General features: G+C 37.7%; 1 protein-coding gene across 8 annotated transcripts; it reads right to left on the bottom strand.

Annotated features, from left to right (window-relative positions):
• On the bottom strand, positions 1–25,832 carry BCLAF1 (BCL2 associated transcription factor 1). 8 transcript variants are annotated; one of them, XM_059830467.1, is made up of 14 exons: positions 25,764–25,832; positions 20,099–20,237; positions 18,969–19,042; positions 16,732–16,855; positions 14,929–15,834; positions 12,784–13,455; positions 12,505–12,674; positions 9,671–9,776; positions 8,653–8,737; positions 7,767–7,942; positions 6,431–6,611; positions 2,720–2,866; positions 784–993; positions 1–648 (listed from the first exon to the last, which is right to left on the bottom strand). In XM_059830467.1, the coding sequence occupies exons 4-14, from the start codon at positions 16,833–16,835 to the stop codon at positions 643–645; spliced, it is 2,763 nt and encodes a 920-aa protein (XP_059686450.1). In that variant the 5' UTR covers positions 16,836–16,855; positions 18,969–19,042; positions 20,099–20,237; positions 25,764–25,832; the 3' UTR covers positions 1–642. The 8 variants fall into 8 exon arrangements, 6 of the variants coding, with proteins under 6 accessions (XP_059686450.1, XP_059686470.1, XP_059686482.1 ...); XM_059830487.1 differs by having other exon boundaries at positions 8,653–8,734; XM_059830499.1 differs by having other exon boundaries at positions 12,784–12,930.

Here is a 25,832-nt window from a genome sequence, read left to right as displayed (position 1 = left end):
TTGAGTATTTATATACATATGTATTTCTCAGGCTACTAAAGAAGAGTGACAATTTCGCTCTCAAAGATGAAATTCTTGCTGCACTCTCTAGCATGGTGGAGTAAGAATCCAGGTTTATCACTAGGTAAATGTGATTCTTGTGAACTAACGTATAATCAGCATTTTGCACAACTGTTTGTACTTAACACTATGACTGGATAACTACCCTTAAATACACTTCTTATAAAAAGGCAACACAGAAGTAGCAATCAGTTTATAAAAAATGCTGCTCCAAGATTTCAGGTGTGCAGAGCTGTAAGTTTACTTCAGAATAAAACACAGACATAGGGGAGAATCAAAACTTTTAGAGTTGTACTTAACCATATATTTGGACAAAGCAGAATTATACTGCATGTAACAAACAGTAAAATTTCTTAAAAGTTGTTACAAATATTTTACTTTCTACCTGTACGATCATTAACATAGTTTACTATATCAAGATTTTTTTTCTAAAGGCTTAAAACAAAAACAATCCCTCTAAACTACTTTCCAACAGTAAAATTTAAGTAAAACGCTTACATTCATTTGACAACAAAAAACATATTAAAAATGTTGTGTGGGTGGTGCAAGAGCTGCTCTTTCAGCTATAACTTTCTTCCAGGGTTATTCCTGTGGAAAGAAAGAAAACAGTCTTGTTGTAAACTGCTAATAACCAAACTCCAAAACCTTTTAGAGTGATTCCCCCCCATTACTTGAGATACTGCAAGTTAAACTGTCTTATCTGCAATTCGCTAAACTGTTTACCTTTTCCTCTTTGCGTCTGTCCTTTTCTTCATTATTCTCAATCGTTTCTTCTTCATCTTCCACAATCCCATCCCCTTGATATTTGTCATGTGTCCACTTTGGACTGCTACCTGACTTTTTAAAGTTAAAACGCCCTCTGCCACGCTGGAAAGTACCACGGCCTCTTCCTCTTTTGGCCCAATAATCCACACCATCGTCTCTGTCATCATGCTACAATAATACCAGACAAAGAATAAGGTTAGAACACCTCTTACATGTACCCCTTAAACGTTAGTACGCCACATCAATTTTATACTATACACAGGGGAAAAAAAAAAGTTAAGAGAACTTTTTAACAGTTCAGATCATAACCTGTAGAATACGTTATGAAGCATATCCTTACAATTCACGATGCTCTAACTAAAACCACAACAATAAAATTTTTTTAAGAGCCCTTATTAGCTGTGGGTCTACTCAAATGTTTGTGTATAACAAATAAGTTATCTGTCACTTATATTCAGTCAGAAGAAAGAATTATTCATTCATTTTCAGAAAAAAAAACCTGTGATTTTAAAGCAAGAAGTTCTAGGAATATGCTAGGATTTTGATTTTTCTAAAATTTTTACTTTAATGCAGAGATAGAGTTCTTTAAACTTATTAAGGAGAGGTACTTGAAGGCAGTTTTCAGAAACCCTGCTTCACCTGCGCAATGTAGGGCAAATGAAGTTTAAACTGTTTAAATCTGACATTAACAAACAACAGTTGAGCTTCTCCAGCCAAAAAGCCTAAAGTTTGCCATCTTGCTACCAAATACAGCCTTACATAGTTTATTAAGTCTTCTGACAATCATTCCATGCACTGCATGAACACTACAGACAATTATTTAATATAAAAATGTTCATATTTAGAAGAGTGAGGTACACTTGCTTCAACATCTACTTTTTTTTTACTTGTGATTTGGAAAGAAATCTGAACTATTAAACACATACCACACCCATATAAAGCAGTTTATTAACAATTATATATTATAAGAATAGTTAAAGGGTGGTGCTTTTTTTTTTTCATTAAAAAATGTTTTTAGAGAGGAGAAAAAAGTTTAATATCTACAGTTAGTTATTTTTCTAGCTATCATAGAATTTCTTAATGAATAGATTATCACATCTCTTTCTATGTTTATAGGTCAGAAAAGATTGTATGTGTGGGAAGATGGAGGAGAACTCCTTGTACAAATATGCAAAATTTTGGTTGCATTATTTCTTGGATTACCTGTTAACATATTTGTGACAAACTATAATGCTATAGGAGAAGGTCTAATCTCCACTACTTAAAATTTTTCAATGGTTAAACAATACCCTTAGAAGCTTGCATTGTTAAGGAAATCAACTGGAAATAGAAGCTACATATTCAGTATACTACACTACTTACTGAGTGGTTACATCAACTGTCCTCCTTTCATAATCCAGATGGGAAAAAGGCATCAAAACTAAGGTGACTTTCTTACGACTATCACCCTTCTCAACTAAGAACAGAAGGACTGCTCATAACAGAGTCAAGCCTACATACATCCACAAATACTGTCAGCTTTTCCTGATCTTCCGCTTTTGCGGACTTTCAAGCAAATCTAAGATAAAGCTCGAATACCATACACACATAAATCCAGGAAGATACAAGCACAGGTCTTTTTGGTTTAGAATTTGTTTTTAATAATTTTAGTCTGAGTCTGCCTTCTTCCCCACTCACTGATGAAAGTTGTGGAGATGAATTCCATGTCAGGCTTCAGTTATTGTCAGCCTACTGCAGAAAGACGCAAGAGAAGCAGACCAGGCACTACAACAACCCTGATATTCTCACGGTTACATAACTGAAGTCCCTGTCTCTACATGCATGCTACTTCTACACTTGTAGAAAATTTGAAAAAACAAAAGCATGCATAAGATATCGAGTTCTCCACACCCACCAAGAAGTATTTCTTGCTTTTTGGGGTATATTCAGGATCCCATTCCTCTTCCTTCGGTCTCTTCTGAAAAGTAGTATTTGAGTTGCTGGGACCAGTATTTGTTCCAGCAAAGACTCCTCTGGCTCTTCCTCTGCCCCTAATTCGAAACTGATTAACCAAAATGTCATTTAATCCATTTACATAAAACCACAAAGAAGAGTTCAAGTTCTCTATTACTGACAATGCTCTTTCTGTGCTTAATTACAGTATCTGCAAGCATAAAACCATTTCAAAATTCACATATTACCTTAAGTAATATATTCAAGCATTCACTTTGAAATAATAATTCTATTAAACTTAATTGAAACACTTTTGAGTTCTTGGCATAAATTCACCCACAACCACCGAAAAGAAATTTCCTTTGACTGCTGGCAAACCACTGTGTTGCAACAAAGGTCAGAAGAAGCTTCTGAAGCTGTTCACAGACAAAAACAAACAGAAAAGCTAGATGGAAAGAGGCACAAAACTGTCAGGGGAAAAGAAAGGTCATTTATGGAGTCAATCGTATCAGTTATGAGAAAATTATTCTAGAATACATACAAACAATGCAGTTTTCAAATAAGTATACCCACTTTGTGTTACTCAAACATTTTCAACTGAGATTCAGAAATGTACTTTAGGCCAAATTAAACTTCAAATTAGTAAATCCTTTACTCAAAAGTCACAGTATGTACTGTACAGAGTAGCAATGCTTGAAGTGAAATTAAGTGTTTTAAATATTCTTTATAATAAATTAATAAGATTTTAAAATCTTAGGCTAAAAAGTCTCACAGCAATAAAGAAAATACTTAATACACTAAGAAGTAGTATCTACAGTTCCCTCAGCATGTAAATTTTTAGCTTGTAGAAAACATTAAACAAGAGTTTATATCCTCCATTCAAGGGGAGAAGAAAGGTTAGGTTGGGAAAATAGACTACTAAAACCTGCAGTTACTACACAACACTATTTCCATAAACACCTTAGTTAAACACAGAACTGGGTCTTCAGAGTAACTGTACAAAAATGTGACTGGAAATTGACTTCATTTGTTAAAAATAAGTGTGTTCGATAAACATAGACCAAAAAAAAGATATAATTAACTAACTTGAAAGAGCAGTATTATGAACACTTCACTCCACAAAGCTCCAACACTTCTAATGAAGAATTTATGCTAGACAGTTTTAAAACTACTTTGAACTCGGACTGAAAAACAATCTGTAAAAGGCTCACAAGACCTATCCAATACACTGTAGGCAAACAGAAAAAAACCTAATTTCTTGAAGAATCACTTGGAAAGTGACAGACTATCACCTGAAGAAAACTGTACAAGAGAGGAAATACTACATGCTTTATTTCCAATAGCTTTGAAACCTTTGCAAAATTAGGGCACAACAAGCAATATCACAGTGGGGGGAAAAAAGGATGTAGAGACAAAATGATGACAGGATTAAAAAAAAAAACCACGACACCAGCATTTCCTGGTATTAGTTCCTGTAATCAGATTCCCTTTAAGAAAAATATCTAGAGCCTTCCTCAACACTGTATTAACACTCCCCCACACCCCTGCCCAGGTCATCTTTCAGGCAAAGAAATACAGGAGGTGAAATCCACCCTGGTGTTATCTTCATGGGCTTACTGCAAAGTCCACCACAAAAAGGACAGAGTACGTTTTCTATAGAAAGAGAAAACTCCTTTTGATCCGAACTGTTACACACAGAATTCTTTAGGAGCTGGATACTAATGACAGTATCATTAAAAATATTTACTTATCCTTATCTCTGTGTTGCTACTTCAAAACTATTCACTATGTTTATGTGTAAGAAGCCTTCAATTGAATATTACAGCCCATCAGCAAGTGTTAGTGAAAAATGATTGCTGATTTAACATGAAATTGACAGCTGCTTACATTAAACTGCCCCCTGTTTAGCAAGCTATGCTCTCCCAGTGTATCAAGGTTTCCTGTTTTGGCTGTGAATCCTCCCCAAAGCATTTTATTTACTCCAAAAGTAAAGCACTATTTACTGGAATGCAGCCACTATTAGCCTGAATTACAAAGACATTCCTACACTAGCTAGTCTGTGTGTTTCAATACTATCCAAGTTGTATCCCTAAAGAGAAGACTTGAGTCAACAGGTTGGCCTATTTAGATTCTCCTGTTCAGACACAGTTTGATAAGCCTGTGTGTGACCATGTATGCTGTTAGGGAACATTAACCAGTTATTATGGCATAGTCAGAACTGGCACTCACCAATAGTTAAATTAGTAGAAGTCTATTAAAATTTCCAATTCACATCTACTTAAATCTCATGTGAAGTAGCATCTCTTTCACAGTATGTACAATCTGGTTTTATAAAGCCATAAGGCTTCCACCAATTATGAGTTTTCTTCAACTGATTCTCTTTGAGAGGAGAGGGGGTTTTAAGCTCTACTTTTGTTTAACTCAGTGCCACTAGCTTATACAGCTAGAAATTGTGCTGATAGTCGTACTTTACACCTACGCCATCCAAGGGTTTATAGATTCATGCCACATAGCTGTTCCTTAGTATAATTATATAAAAAATAACAAAAAAGGAAGAAATTATGCATTTTTAGTGTCAGAAATTTTTACTTTGGATTTTCTTCTAAGCAGCTACAGTTTTTTAGATGGCAGATTCAAACCTTAACTTGAGTGCCGCAACACCCCACACGCATTTCAGACACCCTCATGCGTAGTTCAAAACTTTTTACACTACTACAAATAATTCTATGTACATTTATACCAAACAATGCCTTTTAGTATTTAGTCTTAATTATAGGCTACATGAAGGAATTATTGTGAAAGTACAAAAATTACTCCTACCCATTATGTAAGTCTACTTAACATTTTTTCCCCACCCAAACATGGAACTTGCTTTTTTTGTGTTTTGTTTTGGTTTGGGTTTTTTTGTTTTCTGGTTTTGGGTTTTTTGTTTTTTTTTTTAAAGTGTCCCTTATCTTTTCAAGGCCTCCTTTATTGATTCCTAGTCTTCCCTAATGCTTCTGCATTTCCTAATTAAATATCAGTAATTACATTAACAAGCAACTTTAAAATTTTTCTGAAGACTATAGTGGTTAATATGTCACTTTCCAAATCACAATGCTAAAACACATTCCAGAGATAAATTAATGAGCTTTCATGCTCACTATGGCTAGTCCAGGCCAAAGAAACACTGAAAAATAACAAGTATACCATCTCCTCTCCTCAATACAGCTGTTTCAAGGTTGATGTATATTTTTAATTATGTGCCATTCTCTCTTTAACAAGTTGCAGGCATCACACACAAAGGAGGGCAAAATAAAAATGAAAATGACAGGGAAAAAGAGAACCCGCAGGGAGTTAAGGAGCTAACAGATCACAAGATCCTGTTAGGAAACAGCATAATTACAAAAGAGCAAAGAATAAACAAGAAATCATTTTTCCCACCCTTATGCTAGGGTCTCTAATAGCATGCTAATGCATATTTACATGCCAATTAACTGCTATTGGGCAGTGCTGGGAAAAAATAAAAGAACTTTTCAGGTTTGGTAAGTCACATAAAAGAATTCAAGAATCACTGCTATGAAAGAAATCTAGCCTAACACTAATCACTGCAATACTTCCTCATTTTATTTGTTATACTATTACTATTGGTGAAGTGTTCATAGTTTGGGGGAAGAATAACAGAGCAACTTACAAAGGTGCCTCTTGGCCTGTTGACTCCTGCAAAACCAGAGTATTCTTTCTGTTCATGGTGGGTTTTGAACTCTTCATCTCTTTCTTTCTTGCAATCCTTTTCTTCTCGAGAACTGGATGAGGAAGAAGATGGGGAGGAAGATGGGGAGGACCGAGCACGGTCTTGATCTCTTTTTTGTTTGCTGAAAAATAAGAAGATACACTGTGTGCTATTTTAAAAGTACTAGATAGGCTGTTACATGCTATACTAAAAGGGGTCTCTTTATATTTTAAGAAAAACTATCCCCCTTCTGGTTATAGAGTCACGTATCTGTTACATATTTCAGATGTTAACGTGAAGCATAGTTCCACTTTCCAGCCTCCTGTTACACATTTAAATGCATTAAATGTGTATTATTTTCTAGTGAGTTGGAAAGCAGCAGTCTGCAAACTGCAAACACAGTTTTTCTAGGTTTTGATGCCATTACGAGATTCTGTTACTTTTAAGATCTGCCTTTCTTCTAAGGCAGAAAAACAGAAATCAAAGGGAAGAAAACCCTCAAGGCAAAGTTTTACAGTTACTTTACATAGTTCAGTTTGCACACTGTTGAGAAGATACGGTGTGGGCTTCCCTACATAGATGGCTGTATGGAATTAGCCAGTGGAAGATAACGTGGATACCAAAGTCAGAAAGTAAACGGGAAACAGGAAGCATAAGTAAAAATTCATTGTATATCCAGTACAAAGCAGGGGAAAAAAAAAATCCTACAGCAAGACTTTTAGTAACCCCATGGTTGTACTAATTTGACCCTATTTACAAGATTTTAATATTCTATTCAAAGGAAGGTCATACCTGAAGTAACTCTTACCACTGCTACACAGTATCCACTGAGATATGCTAACATTTTTTTTTCTTAAAAACAGCCCACTGGCTTTAGACAAAAATAAAAAATCCCCTTCTCACCCATGTTAAAACCTAAGTATCAGTAAGATTCTCATACTCTGGGTGTTATGAGTTGAAAAAGTGCGGAATCAAGCATAACGAACCAAAGTTCTTACACAAACTGTTTATAGAAATGTACTGCATTGAAGTCCAACCTCCTGATGTAGCCTGGATAATAGGACAGATTAATTTGTCATTTTTTTTTTCAGTGTTAGCTTGCTATTCCAAAGTTTTTGTCCTCATCCACCATAAGCCGTGTAAAAGACAGATAATACATATTTGCTGTAAAACAAATAATTTTAATTGTTTAAATTTAAATGTTCCATTATACATTGAAAATTGAAAGCAATTAAGCTTACAATTACAAAAGGCTAATTAGAAGCTAAAAACCTATATAGGGACTTCAAATATTTACCTGTCATCTTTGTAAGTTTTGTAATCCTTGTAATCTTTCGGAGTTTTCTCCTGCTTTCTCGACCCACTGGATTCCCTGGAACCCTTTGAGTCTCCTCGCTCTTTACTTCGCTCTTTTCTACGTCGGTCAATGTCATGCCGAAGATCAGCAGAATCGCACCTTAATTTTTTATCTCCCTGTAAACAAATAAATATTTTGGAACAATATTCTGAAATAAAACATTCAGAAGAGAATCTGAACGAAAAGGCAAATTGTGCATCAGTTTTCAAAAAAGCGAGATAGAATTTACCTATTTTTCAACAAACTCTTCAGCACACAAATTGACTTAAGTGAAGGCCCTTTACATGCAATGGCTAGATGTAAAAAAAAGAACAGCTAAGAATTTCAGTTCAAACAAGCACTCCCATCAAGCCAATGGGATATCTATTTTTTGATGCAGACAGACCACAAGACATGGTTTGGGAAGATGTTTAAGTATTCATTTCTTCTAGTGAATTATTTTTAACAGAGCACAAGGCACCTTTGCAATTCAACCATACTACTCACTGACGACCTCAGTACTTTTTTTTTCCCCCCTTCTATTCTTTGTCCTTGGGCAGCTTAGTGTCACAGAATTGGTCAAGAAATATCCGAGAAGAAAGGAATAGTGGGAGAAGACTTGGCCTTACATGCCACATTATCGATATAGGAAGATCATGCTAAATAAACTGGCTTCTTGGTAACATGTTTTACTTAAAGGAAAAAAAAATTCTCCTAACTCCAGATACAATAAATACAATTATTTTTGTATTTTTATACACAAACGCTAAGTTGAAATTCAGATTTAAAAGGGAAAGACAATAAATTAAGTTTAGAAATACAGACAGGATGTTTACTTAGAACTTACTTTTTGACTTTCTTCTTTAAAGACTCTCTCTTCACCTGCTAAACGGGTATGCTTCCTCAGGGTACTTGGAGAGATGTCAATCCTCCTAAATGCAAAATAAAAGCAGTGTCTTGCCACATGCAAATGTGACTGTTAATGGCCTCAGACATTTCTTTTCAACAGAAAACTGAGAAACAAGGCATTTTTGCAGTAGAACAAACTTTTTGCATATAAAGCCCCACCATCAGAATACAGAAGCAGACTAAAAATGAAAAACCTTGGTTCTGTTCTGTGTGAAGTCTGCTAAAAACACAAATACAAAAAAAGGCAATTTGATTTTTCACATTTTAAGTACAGCTTTGAAGATACAAAAAAAATTTAATGAGTTATTTCAAAAGATAAGTATATGTAACCAGTTGAAAATCCACCCTCCCCAAGAAATCAACACTATGATAGTTTGCTGTAAAGTCAAAAATACTTAACAGTTAAGAAATCTTATAAAGTTGGATACTGACTATGGAGATAATATATCCTCACATGCAACACAAATATAGTACACTGCATCAAAAAATTACAGCACATGATCAGAAACTACATCTGCATGCCTACCTTCTTACCTTTCAGGCTCTCAGATTTCTCAAAAAACTGCTGTAAATTAACACAGACAAAAACTAAAGTAGTATGAGATGGAACATTTCACACTGAAGAATAAAGATGCATGTACAGGGCTTCTTTTCATCTTCAAGACATATGCCCCTCAATATTTGAGCACTGCATGTGAGAAAAGTAAATATATCCCAAATGAGATACAGAGGTAGAGAAGCCATCTGCTACAGAACCACAGATGAAGCCAGACTTGGCTCAGATGAGTTCTCTTTTACACAAGGGGGTTTTGGTAGGGTTTTTTGGTATTTTGTATTTACACAGAAATTGACAAATTACTCCATACAGATTAGAAAAAATATTTTGGGTTCTCAAAAGAGGTATTAGCAGACATTATTTGAAACACAAAGCATCTACATATGCAGTTAACATGTACCTATGTATTTCTGGGCTCTTTTGCCGGGTGCAGTGTTCTTCAGTAGCTTTTTGATATGCAGTGAACCTCTCATTTAGGGTCATTCCAGCTGACTTGAAGTATTGCTCTGTTGGTTACAATAGAAAAACACTGTTTCATTAGTTTAATTCAACTGACAGGTATTTTACTCCTGACAGAAAGGCAAGTAGCAGGCAAAAACACAGTATTTTCAATAAATCTATCAGGACAAGCAAGTATCATGTTTTCCCTGTTTTTACATATTCTGTAAACCCAAACAAAGTAACAGTGCACAGCATCACTGCAAGTCTACTTGTAACTATGCCATGACTGTATTACATCTAATTCAAGCATCATTTACTGATTGGACTTGCTCATTTTCAATGACATTTTCCTCTAATGAAAGAGAAAGGAGAAATTTCTTAACAGTTATTTTATACTTTGCCCATAAGAGAAAAATGAAGTTATTCTGAGTCATGAATACTCGCATTAAGTACATTTTACTATTCATCTCATCTTTAACTTAAAATAAGAGTTAATTCAGTAAGTAATGTATGCTTCAATAACTACATGAATGACCTAACAAGTAATTTCTTAAAGGAATACAATTTCTTGACTTGAAGTTGTGATGATAAGCGATCCAAGACAATTAACACACCTATATGTAAATAAATTCACTTAAGCATCTGGCATCTTGGCAAACTTGACTTCTCTGACAAATTTTCTCCTTCCTTCAGAAACAAATTAAATTAGCGACAGCAAAACTCAGTTTTTAAACCAGCTCAACAAATGTGTTTAAATGTAATATAGAAATACATAAAGTCATGAGCTATGAAATGTTACATATGAAGCAAGCTATCTGCTTAACAGGTCAACATACATCTGTATCAACTTACCGCCCGGCATCCAGTATTTGTCTCATAACCAACCATTAAAACTTGAAACGGCCACTACAAGGGTAGTGCCTCAATCATAATTCCATCAAACACAGGAATTTGAGCTAGCAACTCTGTTTTTATGCCATTTTTGCCAGGAAGACAGAAGGTTCAACTTTGCCTGTTTGGCATCTGTATCTTTCAACAGCTATTTTACTTTTGTAACATGGATTTTGCCATTTCAAAACACATTCCAGGACCTAGTTACAATGAAAAAGAAAACATCACTGGGCATTTTCAGCTCTACATTAATAAAGAGCTGTTCAGACTGGTCGCATCACACCAATAATGAACATAACTTCCATTTGTCAAGAGTTACTAAAATCTCATCACAGACCACAGTAAATTTGAAACTTAAAAGAGAGGTTCTGCTTTCAAAAACAACCATAACTGTACATATTCTAATAACTTGACCAGACAGGCTGTTAAGCTGTTACATTTACTAGGTATTTGTTCAACATACAGAAGTTTGCAGAAAAACAGTCTACTCTGTGATCAACATGTGAGAGTTTCAGGATTATTATTTCACCTACAGCCTACATACGTACCATATAAGCAAAAACTTACAGAAGCTCTCATTGGATTGAGCCTTAAATCTCTTTACATATCAATAAAATAGGTATTTTTCACAACAAAGCTCATTATACTCTAAACAGGTGTCCCAATAAGAATTTTTTTAATCTAATATATTATCATAATCTATGACTATTACTTTCTTCTAAGTAATTCAAAATGCAAGAAATCATTTGGCCTTAGTAATCTGAATTTTGCCAATAAAATGAGACTTAAGGGAACCTTAGCACATACTTCTAGCACACAAATCTCTGCAATTTTAGAAGCTAAAGCATCTTAAAAAACAATGCCTACAGACTGATACGCTGAAACTGGTCATCTAATTAAGCATTGCCACATTCCTCCTTTGTATGATGATACAGCAAAATTATTTTCACCAGCAAATTCTTCCATATTATCTCAGTACATTAAACACAAGAACAAGACAACAGCCCAGTGGAATAAAGTAAATGCTATGGTGAAAAAAAGCATTTAAAGAACTCTCCAGATATCCTTACTGGACTTTAAGGAATTATCTATTTTTCCATCAGAAAACTTTGACAGGATATGTGACCTAAATGAAATATGTCTACTTTGATGGTTTGGGTTTGGTTTTTGATGGTTGGGGGGTGGGTGGGGGTGTGTGTGTTATTGCTTGGCGGGTTGGGAGTTTTTTTGGTGTTTATAGTCAGCAACAGCCACCACTGTTAAATCAGAAAATAGTTAGTGTATAATTAATTTAATGGAGGTTTATTTAGCCACTGTCAAGTTACTGTAAGTGAATTTCCTGGCTCCAGCACTACAATACTGTCAACTATGAATAAAATGCAATATCACAGTGTATTTTAGTACCACTTAAAGCACAATTTTTCTTAAATCTTATCATTTTGAGACAAAAACCCCTTCTAATAAGAACCTGGAAATGAGCTCTGGGGTGCTCCAAAAGGAATGCTATTGTACTTACAGTGCAAAAGACACCTGTCAACCCACACTGCACCACTTAATATAAAATTGTATGTTAGAGCCATTAAAATAAAACTAAGTAAGAAAAGATTGACCAGTGTAGTATATTTAGACTACATTGCAAAAATTCAAACTTTATATGCTACTTAGGCTCAAAAAATTATTCAGAAACATAGTATAACTGCTACTATGCTCTGTATTATGTGGGGTTTGGGGTTTTTTTGATACTAGCTTCTGCGGCTATTATTTTTATGTGTACCACAAAAAGAAGAAAGTCTGACTATATCAACATTAAGAGAGGGCTGAAGTCTTCCTGTACTAGAGTTAGCAAACAGGCTTAAATGAAGTTGTCAGACGTGTATTCGGTATGATAAACTGAATACATACCTTTGACATGATGAACCAAGGACACAATGTGCTGAATAAATGACTCTGACGTGCTTTTGCTGGCCTGTGGCAACTTAATGTGGTCAAAGATGGATCGGAACTCTTGCTCCTTCTTGACGGAATGGACAAGTGTGCTAGCAAGCAGCCTGTCTTTAGTCAAGGAAGCAGGTCTACAATGCATCAACAACAAAGACAAACAAAAAGAAACCACTAGTTTAAATAAAGATGAATGACACTGCAGGCAGGTGGAGAACCACACTGCAAAGTGGAATAATTTACCTATTGGAATCATCAAGAGGTACTGGTGCCATTTTGAGTTTAACTTCAGGACGATGGGAGTCACTGGCTATCATTTTGATCCTAAGTGGGCTCTCCTCTCTGAAGGTGGATTTTTCTCTCGCATCCAGATTCTTGTGTAGAGGGGGACTGTAATCAAAGAGTTCTTTGAGCTTTTCAGACTTTACCTGCTCAGGTGACTGAGTTTCTTTCTTCATCATTAGTCTCTCCGAACTTTTGTCTTCTTCCTTGTGCTTATCTTTTGTTGCACTAGGCCTTTCCACTACATAGCCAGTCTCTTTAAGCTTATAACTTTTCTCATCTCTAAATCCATCGCTCTCTCTACTGCCCTTGATTGATATTTTAGATTTGTATTTGGTTCCTTCCTCCTCAGCATTCCGGTGAGATGCAGTAGGAAAATTTTTACCCTGATCTGCCAGGACAGACTTTCTGAACTGTCTGTAATCCTCTGTCTCCTCTGTGTCCTCCCCTTCAGAGTCATTAAACTTTTCTTTCCCAGTCTCTTTATCAACGAAAAAATCTAAAGTTTCCTGTTCCTCCCATTCCCTTTCTCCCTCTGTCCTCCCTTTTTCTGATCCTCTCTCCTTCTGGGCCTCCTTCTCCCTGGTATTACCCCTATCAAGCAGGTATACTCTAGACTCTTCATCTGTGTACCTGTGGATAGCAAAGAAGAGACTGGTAACTCTGGATTGCATTCATTCCAGTTCACTTGCATTCCTCTTTTGTGTCAATTCCATACCAAGAAGAAGAAAATACATTTGTCTGAGCAATTCAACTTTAGCATGCAATGCTTCGCACACCGTAAACACTGTACCCACTGTCAGTTATGTATTACTGGAGGCATCTGAAGAATATAATGCCTTTCTGTAGAACACCTAGAAATTTTCTGCTTGAGTTCATAAAAAAGCCAGTGGTTTGTTAGTTCATTCTTTCTTAATCGGTATGCAGGTTCAGTCTCTTATACCAGTCATTTTTTCCATCAAATTCAAATGACATTTGATAATTCAGACTGCAATTTATTTTTGTACTTCTTTTAGTGAAGTTAAAGGAGTACCATAAAAACAGTGAATTATTTTCAAGATCCTGCACATTTCTAAGAGAATTCCAAAATCTGACACAGACTTAATACATTCATTATATTGTGTACCAGCAGAGAACCTTTAGAAGGCAGCTCTCCTAAACACAGAAACACACTTACCACAGCCACTGCCTTCTCTATACACTATTTTCCCATAGGTCCTAATACGTTCACCAACTCAAATACATCTAACCCAGGGGAAATTGTATTTTTGACCTTCTAAGCAGTGTATTTTTACATAACAAATCACTGACTGCACAAATTCATTTAAAAGCCTACAATCAAACCTATATAGCATAGTCACAGCTTTGCTCTATAATTCATTTTAAGAAATCCACTGAAGTACAAGTCACATTAGAAAGGAACAGTCTAGTGTCAGTAAGATTTTTACAGCTTTAAAAAAATTACTACTATATCAAACATTTTAAGTGCAAATTTAAGAATTAAGTTAATTGGAAAATATGCACTCAACTTTAAAAATGTTGTCCTTCACATCAATAGAATTATGTTTCAAGAATACCAAGACCTACCCTCTTTCATACATAATGCAAGTCAAGGCATCAAAGTTGTCATACTGCACCACACAATTAGCAACGGATGCTGTTTATGTTAACAAAGCAGATGTTGTACAATGATTTCATTTTTAGACTTCCAGAAGATTTGCACTTCAAACTACATAAAGTATTAAAATTTTAAAATACTTGAACAAAATTCGCTATCAAACAAGCAAGTCTGATGCACTATTCCAATTAAGATTTTTCTTAAACAGTAAATGGAGTCTAAGAAAATACATCGTAAAGGAAAAGCACAAACCAGTTTTTCCTCAAGGATACATGTCCCTATCTCCACTAGCCAACGGACAAGAACTTGAAGCATCTTAGGAGGAAAAGGCGTATGTTTCAAGCTCAGTTCCAACCAAACTAAAATTGGTAATATTTATTCCGTAGCATTCCATACTGCGTTTTTCAAGGCACAGTGATGATCTTGTCAAAACTCTATAACAGACAGCATCTGAAGAGGCAACATTAGGCTTACAATTCAATTCTTACCTTTTCATAAACTTTCCACCTTTTGCAGTTTCCTGTTCACCACCCTCAGGATAAAACGACCGCACTCGAGCCTCCTCACGGGGAGCACTCTGTGATGGGATTGTCTTTGCAGGGCTTCTCCTCGAAGGGATGTGATGCAATGGGCTATTCTGAGAAGGACTGTAACGGCTAGAACCATTTCCAAGAGAACCAGAGCCAGACCTCTCAGGACTATGCTGAATGGAATGGGAATGTTGAGGTGTGTCCTTTGCTGAGTGGGCTGTACTAAGCAAAGGGGCATCAGAGCAAGATGAACTCTGACTAGGTGGGGTGGCAATAGAAGGACTATGGGGTGACCTTGGACTGTTATCATACGCTGAAAGGCCAGGCCAAATGTCGCCAGAAGCTGCTGATGATTTGTTAAAATCGTCAAGAGACTCTGATGGGTCATGTTCAAATGTATCTTTCTGTTCATCTTGTGATTTATTTTTCAAAGGGCTATCTTGCAAAGGAGCCCCTTCAGTTTTCTTTGCCTGCTTTTCCAGAGACGCACGTCTTTTGGAAGAGACAGGTGATTTGCTGTATGGGGATGAAGAACGAGATGAAGAGGACCTCGGGGACCTGGAAGATCTGTAAGATCGACGAGATCTGCTCCGGGACCTCTGGGAAGACACAGACCTTCGTTTTGGACTTCTGGAACGTGAACGGCCACGCCTAGGGCTTCGGGAGTGTCTTCGGTTCCAGACAGGCCTATAACCTCCACGATGGTATCTACCACCTCCTCCTTGATAATACCCTCTACCTCTTCCTCTGTAACCATAGGGACGTCTCATTCCTCTATTATTTCTGTAATCTCTGCGATAATCTCTAGAATAAACACGATCCCTGCTGCGAGATCGTGAATATGTCCTTGACCGAGACCTAGAACTAAAATTAAAAAGCAAACATTAACATTTGACAATTGGAGAATTAAAAAAGTGCCTTGACAATAAATGCTAGATTTCTCAAATGCAGTCAGAACGGTAAAGGAAGTGGACTAATAGACTTAAAGTAACTTCTACAATCTATCTTTATTTATTATTTCTATCTGAAAGGATTATAATAAACATGTCTATATTCCTTGAACTTAAGCATCACACGATTAAGACATTACCAGCCTCAGTGGCCTGCCCTGCCATTTTACTAGAGATTATCACCACTCTGGAGCATGGCATTCAGTTCCTCAGCCACCACGGTTCACAGCCTGGAACATGAAGTTACATGACCCCCAGTTTAATATGCCAGCCTGTGGACAGCAGCTGATGAGGCAGTAAACATTCAATTCAGCCACTTCTTCTATGGGAGATGGTAATGTCCACTAGTAAGAAAGATGAGGAAAAGGCTGGAGGCAACTGAGAAAGACAAGATACAGCCAAGCTTATCTGCTGAAGCCTTAAGTTACTCCAGATCTGAAAAGCTGCATGAGAAATACAGAACGGATGACAGGGAAAGAGACTGGACAAAGAAAACATCATGTGAAGGGGGACGGGAGACTGGACAAAGAAAACATCATATGAAGGGGGATGGAAGAATCAAACAAGCCGCCAATCACAAAGAACCATTAGCATTCTGAAATTATCTTGAGATACAGGAAAAGATAAAAACAGCCAAGTATTAAACAATCAAGGTAACAGAAGTTACACTCAAAGCAGAATTTACCTACTGCTTAAAATGAAATAAGATCCCATGCTCACTTTCGTCACAGCATCATGCAAGTGCAAAATAACTTCCAGACAAAAACTGATATACTAAACCAACTTTTCATGCAGCAAGACATCAATTTACCTGTATCGCTTTTTTCTAGAATGTGATCTGGATCTTGACCTAGAGCTGGACTGCGATCTGGACTTGGATCTTGAAGAATGTGATCTCGAGTTAGATCGACCCATTTTTCCCAGTAGATATACTCCTTCCCAAAAGGAAAAGCAGTGAGGGGAGGGGGGAAAAAAAAAAGGAAGCAACTATTTAGAGTCCATATAAATCATAAATGAAAAAAAAATTTTGTATGCTAAAATGAGAATATTCAAAACAGGTATAGCATTTCCTAAACAAAAGAATTTTGAAGGGGATATGAATACATTTATTTATAAGTTAGAAGTTCAACAACACTTTAAAGAATTTAACATAGCTACAGTGCATGCAGCTTGTCTGAAAAGTGTAAGAGTAAAGGTTCTCCAGATTTAATTGCAAACTGGTCCTGTAGAAGGAGAGAGGAAGCAACAGAAAAAACATTTCTACAAATTAAGGCAAGAAATAAAATGTGTAATTGTCCAGACTCACATTAATATATTTTAAACAAAATTCTTGCTATTTGTGTGGTTTATAGTTTCCTTGCCTTTCCAATGCACCGATCCTTCTCTGGAAGGACTTTATAGTCCCCTATAATATACCTTTTACATAAGCAAAGAAAGAGCCCTGAAGTATTCTGTCCAGCAGTTGTTGGTTTGAGCCAGGGGTATTACTTCTCTTAACCACACGTACTAAAGCTAATCACTTTGATCCGATTTTCCATCGGCCAATATGCCCACCCTGCATCTTTTTAGGTTAACCTTGCTTTTTAAACTACATGTAAAATGCATGGCCAACTTAAAGATTTTTAACAGCTAGTTAAATAATATGGCTTGCAACAGAGTTCAACATTTTGCAGCTTAAATAAAGCTATGAAAACTACAATTGCTTTATAATCAATGAGTCCTAAAAGAAAATAAACTCATAATAAACTATCATTTCTTCTTATGTACAGTCATAATAAATATTTAGCATTAATTACTGCTAACCATAAAAAATATACACACCTTTTCTCTTCAGATCAGGGGCTAAAAATCCCCAACTTAATTAATAAAAAATTTGACCCATTACCATTTTCTTTTGAAATTGCCCAGCTTTAAAAAAAATTTAAAAAAAAATAAAAAAGGTCACATTAGACAACCTGAATGTAAACTGTGGACAAGTAACTGCACATTTTCAGGCCTCTGTATGCTCAATATCTATAATCATCATCGTTTAATAATAATTAAAAGTAAAATGAAAAATACAAACATTTAGCTTTTGTACTGCAAACAAGCATCAAAGCGTAGAATTACTGTACTGAAAATACAAGCTCAACACAACAAGCACTTTGTCACAAGGTACTTTATATAATCTTTCTTGTTACCTGGGTGATATTTCAATTATGTAAAGACAAATAAAGAGCATTAGAGCTTAATTTAAATTTAACAAAATTTCAGAGATTTCAGACACATATAAGCAAACCCGAAAGAAAAAAGCAGACCAACTTTTCCCCTATCAACTAGTTCCTCCTGCCCCATGTGACTCTCCCCAACACAGCAGCACAAGAGTTTGCATGGCCCCAAAAAGATGTAACCTCATCTGAAAATAACCCAGCAAAAAATTAATTTTAACCTAACCTAGCTTTCCATTTAACTAAGAAAAAATTGTTTACCTTGGAGAATAATATGTTGAATGCTGTCTTTCATTGGCTCCTTCCATTAAAAAGCAAATTTACATAACCTATACTCAGAAGATAGTTTCTAATTCATTGTGTTCAATTAAACTCACAGGAAATGGCTTATAATCTCTTAGGCCCATCTACTCACAGGCAATATAAATTTAGAGTTTTTAAACTGTTGTAAGACATGAAGCATACCAATTTTCCAGAAGTGATAGGAAAAAAACTGGTTTTTTGCTGTTACAAGTAATTTTCAGACCAAACTTGAGATACACAGTAAGTTCATACTACAACCCAATCTCAGCTTTAAAGGAAATCTGTTTTATTTTCCCTGTATTCAACAACAACATTTATACATTTGTATTCTATGTACAACAAGTATGTATGTACTGTATGATAGCTGACCTTTACAGGAGAGACACTAATTTCAGAAAGTTTTATGTATTTTAGTTTCTTATTTAGTTTCTTATTGCAAGCATAAATTTTAGGAAAACAAAATCAATTTAAAAACAAAATCCATTTAAATGGTTGGGTTCAATCAGAACATTTAAAAATAGAATTAAGTTAATCTTACCTCAAACCGTTAGTTGGGGCCAATGAAGTAATTATTTCAAAACTCTCTATTTGTGCTTTCAGCAATACTGATCCCTATAGAACAGAAAAAGAGACTGTCAAAGACATGAACTTTTACTAAAGGGCAAGTAATACCTTTTGCTTAAACGGGTTCAAACATTAATCTGTTTATCATGAAAAGACAACACATAAGAAATGGCAAATTTACTCTTGGACTCAGTGAAGCTGCAGGTTAAGACTGGAACATCTCAAGAGCTAGCCACTGCCAAGGGGCAAATCCTACTCCCCTTCCATACATGATCACTCCTCCTTCAGCCTTGCTTACAGGGCTGTATAAAGCACTATCCTCATCTTCACTACAGCCCTGACACCCTTCAGGTCCTTCAGTGAGTAGGCTCTTGATATCCAGAAATCATTTTCATACGGTTAGGTTATTAAACTGGCTTAATGAAGGGCCAAACAAGTGCCAGCGCTAGATTATAGGGGAAAGAACAGCATGCAGCCAGGAGGAGGGGGCAAAAAGGACAGTGGCAAACTGCCAGTTTGAACTTTAACATACAGCTTGGCACTTAACTGGAGCTTTCTTTTTTGGAAAAAAAAAAAATTGGGATGAGGACCTAAGACAACAGTAAAAGCTTTACTTTAGGTTTCTCCTGCAACATTTATACGAGCATTACTCTCTTATACCTTCTTGTTTAAAATGCACACATATGAGTTTACATAAATAACCAACATTATTTTCAAAAATAAGCTCTTTTACAGGTATACAGAAACAAAACATAATTGTGGTAATGAAACCAGTCTCAAAAGTACGAACTTCTCACTGGCCTCTGTTTTTAATTACCTCAAAGCCTTAAGACTACATATACATTTGTAATCTGACTCAACATTAAGCAAACTTTCCAATTCCACTCAAGCAACTCGGAATTTTGTCCCAATTCAATACAGACGGGATGGATCTCCCAGAAATTCTGCATCTCAACAATTTGTTCATTAAAGCCAAATCCGTAAGACATCCACTGCTCCTAAATGACACTTTCACACTTGTTCACAGAAGTTTTCAATGTTTTCTTCATCTAAAAGAAATGTAGCACTTGTGTTCATAAACACTGCTTTCAAAAGTCCACTTACCATTCACTAGTAGTGACCAAGATATTTCCAATTTCTACAAAATATATGCTTTAATAAGATTAAGTTTTTACTTCTCATCATCAGCAAGCATGAGTCTCTGAAGGAGCACAGTAGTGTATCGGACCATTTCAGATCTTGTCTAGACAAAAGGCGAGATGGTATTAGCTAGCAAATGTTAATTAAGGCATTCAGAAGTCTAGTACAGAGAAAGTAATACAAACTTCAGCTATATGGTTGAAGTTCAGTCCAAGATTTTAAATCAGTATTTAAATCATCTCTACTTCTGACTTTTAAACTGTTGGTGTTAGCTGAAATACAAAATCTTAATTTAGACAAGTCTTTAGATCCTGGGGATATAGAACAAGATAGTTACTTCACCTTTAAAACCTCTAGGCAGAAGACAGGATCTTAAATCACTATAGCTCAAATTCTGGCAGTCACTTTTGCATGGTTTTAGGAGTATTTCTAGCAACTGGCAAAGGTGAGATGTAGCCACACTTTTTTTTAAACAGCCACTGGATATACCACATCCAGCCCTGGCAGCTAAAATATATTTGCTACCCTTCTCCCTAATTCTTTTTTTTTTTTTTTTTTTTTTTTTTTTTAAGAAGAGTATGGATATAACATTTTAAAACAAAAGAGGCTTTAATAGAAAACCTTGAATATTGAATAAAAAAATTCAACTATTTGCAGCTTTTGTTTCCATTTAACTGTAATAGGTAAAAGGTTGACACACAAAACCCCTTTTCCAAACAGCACTCATACTTAGGAACAGAAGTGAAAAGACTACATAGCTGTTTTTTGAATAAAGATTTGTCTGTGTAAATATTCTCACAATACGCAAGAATCTAAAATTTTATTAACGTCTATTAAAGCTACTTTAGAGAAGAATAGTGGTAGATACAGAAATACATAGAAAAACAGCTTTTCTGTAACAGTAAGCTTCTACATGCTTTACACTTTCGCAGAAAAAAGTACACATTCCTCTGAAAGCATCATGACTACAAAACACTGTTTCACAGTATTAAATAAGATCACCCGCAGCCTCTTCCTGTAGACTGTCATGCTCACTGTCAGTCTGTAGTGGCTACACCATGTCAACTAAGTGCATGAGTGGTAAAGGGCAATGGAAAAGAGGTGTTAAGCATCATATGTTGCTACACAACAACATCAATCACTGAATCAAAAGACTAGTTGCCCGTTTCACTTCAGTGCATTAAGTTTATCTCTGGACTAGTCTGAGAAGAGACACAGAGTCTCCTGAAGGTGCGTATTAAGAATGTGACACAGATGTCACTAACACCAAGCATTTTTGAGAGGACCATAACTGCTAGGAATATGGTCTATGCCCGAAACACCAGGGCTGTAATCCACATGCTTTTTGCAACTCAAGCATCTTTTTCCTTTGCTTTCTGCCCTGAATATGGGTAAAGAGATGCTTGGCTCTCAATCATTTCACTCCTGTATTAGAAAAATCTGGACATTACAAAGGAAGCTGCTGTAGCTCCCCAGTACTTTAAACCAGAATAAACTGGCATCGCTAGTTTAAAGAAACAGTCCCATGTCTCCTATCCTTTGTTTCCTGACATTCCTGATGATCTTCTCCCTTATGCCACCAGGAGTATTTCTGCAGCCACGTAGTGAATTAGATCAGAAAATGTATGGAACACCTGGATTAGTTTCAATACAAATGATTTTTCCACTGCAGTTCATGACACAGCCCCACAAACATTTGGGCCAATACAGGGAAGTTGCAATAACAGCCAGACAGGATTGCTTCTTTTGGCAGCACTGCTATCTTAAAGCTTCCCTAAAACTAGCTTGGCAAAGCCATCAGCAACAATGAACTTGGAAGTTAAGCTTTTTAACAGTACTTGCAAGCAGCTTTAAAAAAAAAATTAAAAAACCCCAACCCCCCCCCACAAACAAGAACCCCACCCCCACACAACAAAACCTTAACACTGAAACATAGAAATTTTTAAAAAATGGATAGTCCACTACCTGTCAGATACTGAGTCACATTCATGACCAAAGAGGGAGTCAAGAAAAGTTTCTCAACAACGTTAACAGCAGGATCTTTGGGTGTCTTAAATCAGTCTCAGCCAGCAAGCGTCACCACCAAGCAAAAACAAGATACACAACAGAATCAGGCTTATCCCACCGCAAGCAACACAATAATGAGGAAGTAAATGTCACTGATAGCATTTGCCATATTTAAAAGAAAAATTAAGGACAGAGAAAACCGTTTCCAATTCCTTTTAAACATTATTTTTAAGTGACTTTACTATACCACTGATGTTAAAACCTTCTCAGAGTACACAGACTGCAGATGCAACATAACTGTTAAGCCATTTTAAAAGTTTTACACCACGTGGAATTTTTGAAGACATTTTAGGGCATTTATCCCCCACTTACACTAGCGAAATACTGCTTCCTCTTTGCTTCATTATTTTAGCTATCCTTCAGTTATAGTTATTTAGTAGTCCACATTTCTCTTGCTTAAGCATTACTTGAAAGCTGTCAGGAAGATTTAAGTCAAAATCTTGTTAAAGTAATTCACAAGCTGGTGCCAAAATGCATTTTCATTCAGAGATTCAGGCTTCAAAAGAAATGAGGATTATACAACCAAGACAAAACGAAAGGGGATAGGACAGTCTTCAAGAAATCCCACAAAGTTTGTAATATTCTCTCATAATACACACACTGAATTAAAGTCCATCTTACTAAGACAGTAGTGTAAGGCATCTATTCAGTGCTTGTACACCTGCCATGCTTTCTTACCCATTATCTGTCCCCCCCGCCTTTTTTTTTAAATGCCTACAAACTTAACAGCGGCACATCACAAATAAGAATAGAATGCATTTCATTAATGACTATAAGCCCATACCACTCAGATCATCAATCTTAAATACTAAAATACCATAGCAAATTTGCCCAAACTATCTTGGAATGTACAAATAAGAGCTGGGAAGCATATTTGCCCCCTACTTTATATTCTTGCTATGTAATATTATCTTCATAATATCCACACAGTTACAAAGACAAAACAGACCCATATAAGAATTACAGCATGAAAAGGCAGCTGGAACAGTAAAACACACAAAGGCCTTTTTTCCTAATTCATTCATTTCTTAATCTGCAAATAATTTATATTGTTTTCTATAAAGTCAAAAACCAGCATCCTACTAACAATAAAATCAGCTCTGCAAAACTGTCATATGGTTGGTAGCTGTTCTTTTATGTAATACTAGTGGCAAACAAAAGCATGCTTCTGCGCTAACTAAAACCACAGAAATCAAAGTGACTATTTACAAGAATTTTGTCAATACACAAAAAGGAATTAACACACTTTTGGATACACATTGTTTTGGATAGCCATTCTTGTTAATTTTTTGTGTTTTAAACACTGTGTTTTCATACACCCTTACACAGTGGTTTCCACAATCTCATTGCAATAAACTCTGAGCATGCTGCCGCAGAAAAGGCTATCTTCCCTCCCTCATTTGTTCCAAGACTGATATTCATATAAGTGCCTGGTGAGCTTGAGCAATGAACTGATCCAGAATAAAACTACTCTGGATGAAAAGACAAAGCTGACTTTTCAGCCACATCACCTCCCAGATCCCATTTACCACAAGGCTGCATGGAGGCCAGTGCCAGCACAATGAACAAGACAGCAATGCACTTTTTCAGAATACCTTTGGGAGAAACTCTCACACAAATAAACTGAAGACAGTTGTAACCCAAAGGCTTACTTTCTTCCATAAATTCCTTCACCTATCTCCACCACTTGTAAACAAACCTCTAATGTTCTCTGGCATTTCTCAAACTCCTACACCACAATCTCTCCTTGACAACCAGCCCAAATCTAATCCATCCAAATACCTGCACCCTAGCTCCAAACAACAGCTCCCCGCTGACCCTTTCTAAATTCCTACAACCACTCCAAGTTTTTGGCATCCCCAATGGCAACAGGCCCTTCCCCCAAGAAAGATTCCCTTAGCCACAGCTTTCACCTGAGGAATTGCTCCTTACAGCCAGGCCCACTAAAGCCTTGCTCAAGCCATGGAGCCAGTGGTCAGGAGAGGGGCAAGCACTCCCCCAGTACTGATATATGCAACACATTAAACCTCTTCCTGCCATTCAGCACAGCCTGTCACTCAGCACCAAAAGGGATGAGTGGGAGGAAGCAATTCCTACCCTCCCTGCCACAAGAAGCTGCATGCCTGAAGCACACCTCAGATCCAGAGCCTTTACCCCTTCTTATTTTCCCCACTTTTGTCTAAAGCAATGAGATTATCGGAGAGGAGAAAGAGGAGGAAATCAACAGCTAGAGAGCATTTTCCTGGAACCCCATGCTCTTCAATCAATCCTTTCCACACTGAAAATAACTATTCTAAGGGATGTTTCTGTATATTTGTAATAAACCAACCATTACCTAAGCAGTGACTACTTGCAGTGTCAAAAACTCCTTTGTTTTGCATGCGCCCGGGTCTTTCTGTAGTAAAATTTAACGGCTGCTCTTAAGGTAAAACTTTGATCTCCGAAATAAACACATGACAAGTTGTACTGACTTGATAAAGAATCACCATGAGACACAAAACGAGAAGCTGATTTTCCTAAGACAATCAAAGGCGGAAAGTAGGGGGTTTACAAAGCAAACGAGAAATAAAGGACAAGATCCTGCAAAGGTTATCTACTAGAGTATGATCAATACTGGGAATATTATCGGCCCTTTCAGCAAGGGGCATAAAACCCACCCCAGCCCCTCACCGGCTTTTGCGGGCATTTCTAAACAGGGCAGTGAACGCGCAGAGAGGCAAGCAGGAGCAGAGTATTTAAGGCACAAACAAGCACTTGAGCGGCAGTCGTGCCCAAAGGGAAATTCCTCCAACAAGCGCAAAGGCTGATCCAATACTGGGAAGCATCCTTTCACCCCAGCACCGCTTCCCTCCTCGGAATCACACGCGAGGATAACGGGGAAATTTTATATTCCTGTAACCAGTGCTGCATGGCGATCCCCTGGGGCCTATCTCCCACAGGGAGGGCGGAAGGGCTGCAAACCCAGGTCGGCCGGGGTGGAGGCCCAACGGGGCAGGCCGACCACTCCGCGCCCCGCCCCGCGGCGGGCTTCCAGGAGCCGCAAACCAGCTCAAGGCAGCTCCGCGGCCGCCTCCCACCGCCCCTTCCCTCTCTACCTTCGCTCCCCGGGGCGCCGTCCAGGCCCAGGAAGGAGCGACGCCGGCTCGGCCCAACTCCCGCAGGAAGCGGCGGTGACGGCGACCGCCCGGCTCCGCCAGCAGCGGCGGCTGCCCGGCCCCTCCCCGGGGGAGCGGCTGGTCCCGTCGCCCCAGGGGCTGGCGCGGCTAGCGCGGGTGGGGGGGGCGTGGAGAATAATGGCTGCGGAGCGGCGAGGTCACGCGGCGGGGAAGGGCGGGACAGCTCGGCGCGCGGGCACCGCGCGGCCGCGGGGGGAGGGGAGGCGGGAGGTGCGGCCGCGCGCGGGGCGGGGGGGCGAGCGCCTCGGAGGGGAGGGGGAGGCTGCTCCCCCCTCAGCCTCCCCCCGCCATATCCCCCCGCCCCCCGGCCGGCTCGGCCGCGGCTTACGCACGCCACCGTCCCACAAAACCTCCCCGCGGCCCTTTCACCTCCGCCTCTTCCTCACCTGGCGGGCGGAACTCCCGGCGGCCCCGCTCCCTTATCGCAGCTCGGCGGCCATTTCCCGTCTCGCCGG

Source organism: Gavia stellata, chromosome 2 (assembly GCF_030936135.1).
Source record: "Gavia stellata isolate bGavSte3 chromosome 2, bGavSte3.hap2, whole genome shotgun sequence".
In the NCBI taxonomy this organism is placed as follows: Eukaryota; Metazoa; Chordata; class Aves; order Gaviiformes; family Gaviidae; genus Gavia; species Gavia stellata.
The sequence above is the reverse complement of the archived record's forward strand: the minus strand, read 5'-3'. Positions and strand labels throughout refer to the sequence as shown.

What these genes read in the sequence shown, in the direction of transcription:
- BCLAF1 (XM_059830467.1), bottom strand. Translation starts at nt 16,835, where the DNA reads ATGGGTCGATCTAACTCGAGATCACATTCTTCAAGATCCAAGTCCAGA. An exon ending in CCTCTTGATGATTCCAATAG is followed by an intron (nt 12,675 to 12,783) that starts GTAAATTATTCC and finishes GATGCATTGTAG; the next exon opens with ACCTGCTTCCTTGACTAAAG. An exon ending in AAAGCAAGAAATACTTCTTG is followed by an intron (nt 994 to 2,719) that starts GTGGGTGTGGAG and finishes GTATTATTGTAG; the next exon opens with CATGATGACAGAGACGATGG.